This window comes from Caretta caretta, chromosome 4, assembly GCF_965140235.1.
Source record: "Caretta caretta isolate rCarCar2 chromosome 4, rCarCar1.hap1, whole genome shotgun sequence".
Lineage (NCBI taxonomy): Eukaryota > Metazoa > Chordata > Testudines > Cheloniidae > Caretta > Caretta caretta.
The window spans coordinates 131,013,003-131,020,390 of record NC_134209.1 but is presented as its reverse complement, the minus strand read 5'-3'; the positions used below and the strand labels follow the sequence as shown (position 1 = coordinate 131,020,390).

The window sequence follows — 7,388 nt, the reverse complement described above, 5'->3', positions numbered from 1 at the left end:
GACTTAGAAGGTCCCAGAACAAATGCTTTGGAGTCTTCCATATTGGTTCCCCCACAGGGCCCAAGGAGCTCTCCTTTTCCTCACTCCCCGATACCCCTTAGAATAACAGAATATTATGGTTGGAAGAGACCTCAGGAGGTCATCTAGTCCAATCCCCTGCGCAAAGCAGGACTAACACCAACTAAATTATCCCAGCCAAGGCTTTGTCAAGCCGGGCCTTAAAAACCTCTAAGGCTGGAGATTCCACTACCTCCCCAGGTAACCCATTCCAGTGCTTCACCACCCTCCTAGTGAAATACTGTTTCCTAATATCCAACCTACACCTCCCCCTCTGCAACTTGAGACCATTGCTTCTTGTTCTGTCATCTGCCACCACTGAGAACAGTCTAGATCCATCCTCTTTGGAACCCCCTTTCAGGTAGTTGAAAGCAGCTATCAAATCCCCCCATTCTTCTCTTCCGCAGACTAAACAATCCCAGTTCCCTCAGCCTCTCCTCATAAGTCATGTGTTCCAGTCCCCTAATCATTTTTGCTGCCCTCTGCGGGACGTTTTCCAATTTTTTCACATCCTTCTTGTAGTGTGGGGCCCAAAACTGGACACAGTACTCCAGATGAGGCCTCACCAATCAGCCAAAGAGCTTGAAGACTGTGCTGAGATTTTAAAAGCTGGTTTTACTTTTCTGTTTGAACAAAACATAATAAAAAACAGTGAGCAGCCAGACCACAACTGTTTTCAAAATGTAAAACCCTATACTTTAAGGATGTTACCAAAAATAAAATAAAAAAATAAATCATGGACATTTTCATCTGGATTTCAACATTTTCATGTCCATAAAAATCCCTAAAAAAGAAAAAAAATCAGTTAAAATTAGAAAAGGACTTATAAGAAACTGGATAAATACAATGAACACATAAATAAAGAGAGAGACTTAATCTTATACATTCTTCATGCATTCAGAAGTCCATTCAATTAATCAGAAATCCATTTATTTGTGCTGTTAAGAGTAACCAACAGTACTTCATTACTGTGGGTGCTTTTTCTTTTTCATAATCTGAGACTGCCTCAGCTCTTCAGTCCCATGAGCATATGGACAAGATTCAGAAGTCAGAGAACAGCCATCAGGATGGTGGATGAAAAACCAACAGAGACGTGTTTTAAAAGCTTCAGCAGAAAATCTTCGTTTTACTTCTGACTTGGTTCGCTTTGAGGGTTTCTCTTCTCTCCAGTCACGAATATGAACTCTTCCATTTAGAACTGAGGGTTTAAAAAAAAAAAAGCAAGCACACAAACCATTACTAGAGGTCAGTGGGAATTACACTGATCATCTGCGCATACATATATGGACTATAAATGGGCTATTCATGCCCGGGAAGCAAGCACAGATTGGTGGGACCGCATAATGTTGCAGGTCTGGGATGATACCCAGTGACTGCAAAACTTTTGCATGCATAAGGGCACTTTCATGGAACTTTGTGACTTGCTTTCCCCTGCCCTGAAGCACATGAATACCAAGATGAGAGCAGCCCTCACAGTTGAGAAGCGAGTGGCGATAGCCCTGTGGAAGCTTGCAACGCCAGACAGCTACCGGTCAGTCGGGAATCAATTTGGAGTGGGCAAACCTACTGTGGGGGCTGCTGTGATGCAAGTAGCCAACACAATCAAAGATCTGCTGATATTAAGGGTAGTGACCCTGTGAAATGTGCAGGTCAGAGTGGATGGCTTTGCTGCAATGGGATTCCCTAACTGTGGCTGGGCCATAGACGGAACCCATATCCCTATCTTGGCACCGGAGCACCAAGCCGGCGAGTACATAAACCGCAAGGGGTACTTTTCAATAGTGCTGCAAGCTCTGGTGGATCACAAGGGACGTTTCACCAACATCAACGTGGGATGGCCGGGAAAGGTACATGACGTTCGCATCTTAAGGAACTCTGGTCTGTTTCAAAAGCTGCAGGAAGGGACTTTATTCCCAGACCAGAAAATAACCGTTGGGGATGTTGAAATGCTTATAGTTATTTTTGGGGACCCAGCCTACCCCTTAATGCCATGGCTCCTGAAGCCATACACAGGCAGCCTGGACAGTAGTCAGGAGCTGTTCAACTACAGGCTGAGCAAGTGCAGAATGGTGGTAGAATGTGCATTTGGACGTTTAAAGGCGCACTGGCGCAGTTTACTGACTCGCTTAGACCTCAGCGAAACCAATATTCCCACTGTTATTACTGCTTGCTGTGTGCTCCACAATATCTGTGAGAGTAAGGGGGTGGGGTGGGAGGTTGAGGCAAATCACTTGGCCGCTGGTTACACATAGCAGACACCAGGGCGGTTAGAAGAGCACAGGAGGGCATGGTACGCATCAGAGAAGCTTTGAAAACCAGTTTCATGACTGGCCGGGCTACAGTGTGAAAGTTCTCTTTGTTTCTCCTTGATGAAATCCCCTGCCCCTTGGTTCACTCTACTTCCCTGTAAGCTAACCACCCTCCCCTCCTCCCTTTGATCACCGCTTGCAGAGGCAATAAAGTCATTGTTGCTTCACATTCATGCGTTCTTTATTAATTCATCACACAAATGGGGGATAACAGCCAAGGTAGCCCCGGTGGGGTGGTGGAGGAGAGAAGCACCGGGAGGGGTGGTGGAGGAGGGAAGGACAAGGCCACACAGCACTTTAAAAGTTTAAAACTTATTGAATGCCAGCCTTCTGTTGCTTGGGCAATCCTCTGGGGTGGAGTGGCTGGGTGGCCGGAGGCCCCCCCACTGCGTTCTTGGGTGTCTGGGTGAGGAGGCTATGGAACTTGGGGAGGAGGGCGGTTGGTTACCATAGGGGCTGTAGCGGCGGTCTGTGCTCCAGCTGCCTTTCCTGCAGCTCAACCATATGCTGGAGCATATTAGTTTGATCCTCCAGCAGCCTCAGCACTGAATTCTGCCTCCTCTCATCACGCTGCCGCCACCTTTCAGCTTCAGCCCTCTCTTCAGCCCGCCACCTCTCCTCCCGGTCATTTTGTGCTTTCCTGCACTCTGACATTGTCTGCCTCCATGCATTCGTCTGTGCTCTGTCAGTGTGGGAGGACAGCATGAGCTCAGAGAACATTTCATCACGAGTGCGGTTTTTTTCGCCTTCTAATCTTCACTAGCCTCTGGGAAGGAGAAGATCCTGTGATCCTTGAAACACATGCAGCTGGTGGAGGAAAAAAAAAGAGATCGTGGTATTCAAAAAAAACCACATTTTATAGAACAATGTGTACACTCTTTCACGGTAAATCTTGCCGTTAACATTACATACATAGCACATGTGCTTTCGTTACAACGCCACATTTTCCCTCCCCCCACCGTGTGGCTAGCCCCTCACCCCTTCCCCCTCCCCGTGGCTAACAGCGGGGAACATTTCTGTTCAGCCACAGGCAAACAGCCCAGCAGGAATGGGCACCTTTGAATGTCCCCTTAAGAAAAGCACCCTATTTCAACCAGGTGACCATGAATGATATCACTCTCCTGAGGATAACACAGAGAGATAAAGAATGGATGTTGTTTGAATGCCAGCAAACATACACTGCAATGCTTTGTTCTACAATGATTCCTGAGTACGTGCTACTGGCCTGGAGTGGTAAAGTGTCCTACCATGGTGGACGGAATAAGGCTGCCCTCCCCAGAAACCTTTTGCAAAGGCTTTGGGAGTACATCCAGGAGAGCAGCGAATGGCAGGGTAAATTAATCATTAAATTAATGATTTAATTAATCAGCAAGTTTGCAGATAACACTAAACTGGGAGGAGTGGTAGAAACGCTGGAGGGTAGGGATAGGATACAGTGGGACCTAGACAAATTGGAGGATTGGGCCAAAAGAAATCTGATGAGGTTCAACAAGGACAAGTGCAGAGTCCTGCACTTAGGACAGAAGAATCCAATGCACCGCTACAGACTAGGGACCGAATGGCTAGGCAGCAGTTCTGCAGAGAAGGACCTAGGGGTGACAGTGGATGAGAAGCTGGATATGAGTCAACAGTGTGCCCTTGTTGCCAAGAAGGCCAATGGCATTTTGGGGTATATAAGTAGGGGCATTGCCAGCAGATCGAGGGACGTGATCGTTCCCCTCTATTCGACATTGGTGAGGACTCATCTGGAGTACTGTGTCCAGTTTTGGATCCCACACTACAAGAAGGATGTGGAAAAATTGGAGAGAGTCCAGCAAAGAGCAACAAAAATGATTAGGGGACTGAACACATGACTTATGAGGAGAGGCTGAGGGAACTGGGATTGCTTAGTCTACGGAAGAGAAGAAGAGAAGAATGAGGGGGGATTTGATAGCTGCTTTTAACTACCTGAAAGGTGGATCCAAAGAGGATGGATCTACACTATTCTCAGTGATAGCAGATGACAGGACAAGGAGTAATGGTCTCAAGTTGCAGTGGGGGAGGTTTAGGTTGGATATTAGGAAAAACTTTTTCACTAGGAGGGTGGTGAAACACTGGAATGTGTTACCTAGGGAGGTGGTGGAATCCCCTTCCTTAGAAGTTTTTAAGGTCAGGCTTGACAAAGCCCTGGCTGGGATGATTTAGTTGGGATTGGTCCTGCTCTGGACAGGGGATTGGACTAGATGGCCTCCAGAGGTCCCTTCCAACTCTGTTATTCTATGATTTTATGATAAACATGCTTGCTTTTAAGCCATGTATAGTATTTTAAAAGGTACACTCACCAGTGGTTCCTTCTCCGCCTGGCGGGTCCGGGAGGCAGCCTTGGGTGGGTTCGGGGGGTACTGTCTCCAGGTCCAAGGTGAGCAACAGTTCCTGGCTGTCGGAAAAACTGGTTTCTCCGCTTGCTTGCTGTGAACTATCTTTCTCGTCCCCAAAACCTGCTTCTGTGTTGCCTCCATCTCCACTGAAGGAGTCAAACAACACGGCTGGGGTAGTGGTGGCTGAACACCCTAAAATGGCATGCAGCTCGTCATAGAAGCGGCATGTTTGGGGCTCTGACCTGGAGCGGCTGTTTGCCTCTCTGGTTTTCTGGTAGGCTTGCATCAGCTCCTTAAATTTCATGCGGCACTGCTTCGGGTCCCTGTTATGGCCTCTGTCCTTCATGCCCTGGGAGATTTTGACAAATGTTTTGGCATTTCAAAAACTGGAACTGAGTTCTGATAGCACAGATTCCTCTCCCCATACAGCGATCAGATCCCGTACCTCCTGTTCAGTCCATGCTGGTCACCTCTGCTGATGAGCTCTGCACTCACTTGCAGCTTGCCACGCTGGCCAAACAGGAAATTGAAATTCAAAAGTTCGCGGGCCTTTTCCTGTCTACCTGGCCACTGCATCTGAGTTGAGAGTGCTGTCCAGAGCGGTCACAATGGAGCACTCTGTGATAGCTCCCGAAGGCCAATACCGTCTAATTGCGTCCACAGTACCCCAAACTCGATCCGGCAAGGCCGATTTCAGCGCTAATCCCCTTGTCGGGGGTGGAGTAAGGAAATCGATTTTAAGAGCCCTTTAAGTTGAAAAAAAGGCTTCGTCGTGTAGACGGGTGCAGGGTTAAATCAATTTAACGCTGCTAAATTCGACCTTAACTCCTAGTGTAGACCAGGACTTATAGGGGATGTCATTGTTATATTGGACAGTTTTAGGGCACCTTATGTAGTCTGTGCTGAGCTGACTCATTTGTAGATAGCGGTCAGGATTAGGATCTAAACTATCCTACAGGGGATAGCAAATAAATAACTATATAATAAATAAAACCCTGTGTGTAGAAATAGAGGTACCCCTCGAAGAGATGCAGATACTGGAAAGCAACATCCCTCTCTTTAAATGGCATAAATAATACATAAATTTTGGGAAAGCCCAACCCAAACAAGAGGTGGAGTTAGCCCTGGAATGAAAACTCTTGGCTTCAAACACTGGGCACCTATTTATAAAAGGAAAACAACTTTGTTTATTTGTAGGGAAAGGGAAATTTTCAAACAAATAAATTAACCTTTTGGAGCCTGATTCAAAGTCCACTATCATCAGAGGAAAGACTCCAATTGACTTACCTGGGTTTTGGATCAGGGCCGCTATAGAGAAGGAAGTGTCCATCAAATAAAGGAGAAAACTAGAAATGAGGAGTTAATTCTTCCACCGCGTTCCCTTAATACCATGTGATTTCAGGGAAGTCATTTAACATCTTTTTAAAATTAATTTTGATTTTTTTGTAAATAAATCATATAAAAGCAAATGGAGGAGTGCGTGTGCGCGTGTACACACACGGAGTGAGACATTTAAATAAATACAATACTATCAACATCAGAATAAAGGAATGCAAATATACAGAGCCCTGCACAGATACAAAATTTGTATCTGCATCTGATCCGCGATCCACAAACATTGTCTGCAGATATCTGCGGATATCTGCAGATTTGCAGGGCTCTACAAATATACTAATTTATTCTTTTATGGGCAAAGCATCATTTAAATTTCTGTGCCCCAGTTCAACCATCTACCTGCAAAGTATATGTCACGTATCCCCCTCACTCGGGTATCACAAGGTCTAATTAAGGGTTTGTACAGTGTTTTGAGATCCCCAAGTAACAAGGTGCGATAGTACATATAATGAGTATTAGTAATATAGAGAAACCTGGTATTTGCAAGTAATCCTCTTTACTAATGCTTTACCCTAAACATTTTTCTGCAGGTTAAACCTTCTTTTTGCTAGGAGCTAAACACTATATATTGTAATCCTGCACATGTTCTCTCTTTCTTTTGATATTGCATTACTCCACATTTTAAAAATTAATTGGCAATAAAAAGCAGGGTGTTCTTTCTGAGATCTGTAAATGAGAATCTTCAGCAATGAGAATGGTGCACCAAGGTATGCCACAGAGAAGAGATTTAGAGCCTCCAATTGGATCATGTGAATGTATCTTTGTGCCTGCATGGAGCGCCACTGAAATTAAAGGAGTTTTGCATCAGGCACAAAAGGCCTTAGCCATATTCACTAGCACAGGGGTTCTCAAACTTCATTGCATCGCGACCCCCTTCTGACAACAAAAATTGGGGGGGGGGACCAAAGCCTGAGCCCCACTGCCCTTGGGAGGGAAGGGAGGGCAAAGCCAAAGCCCAGGGCTTCAGCCCAAGGCAGGGGGCCTGTAACCTGAGCCCCGACACCCACAGCTGAAGCCCTTGGGCATCAGCTTTGGCCCCGGGTGGTGGGACTCGGGCTTCAGCTTCACGACCCACAGTTTGAGAACTGCTGCACTAGCAGGATCAGGGCCAGAAACTGTACATACACATCTGTGACTGTATACTGAATTTTATATGTATAAGAATAAAGAAACCATATAGAAAGCAAGTTAATACACAAGAGAGGAAGAAGAAAAGAGGATGGAAGGAAGGGGAGATAAACAATTACTGGCAAGTTTCCGGGAGCTACTG

The 7,388-nt window shown here is 46.0% G+C and overlaps 1 protein-coding gene across 4 annotated transcripts in view; it reads right to left on the bottom strand.

Annotated features, from left to right (window-relative positions):
• Window positions 1-970: 970 nt before the first annotated feature.
• TRMT44 (tRNA methyltransferase 44 homolog) overlaps window positions 971-7,388 on the bottom strand; it is a 33,340-nt gene continuing 26,922 nt past the window's right edge. For 3 of the 4 annotated variants that reach the window (XM_048848986.2, XM_048848985.2, XM_048848987.2), the window contains one exon: window positions 971-1,255. In XM_048848986.2, the coding sequence (XP_048704943.2) occupies window positions 1,023-1,255 (233 nt within the window). In that variant the 3' untranslated portion in view covers window positions 971-1,022. Of the gene's footprint in view, window positions 1,256-2,522; window positions 3,174-4,687; window positions 5,073-7,388 lie in introns of those variants that run through there. The other variant, XR_007356503.2, reaches the window with a different exon arrangement.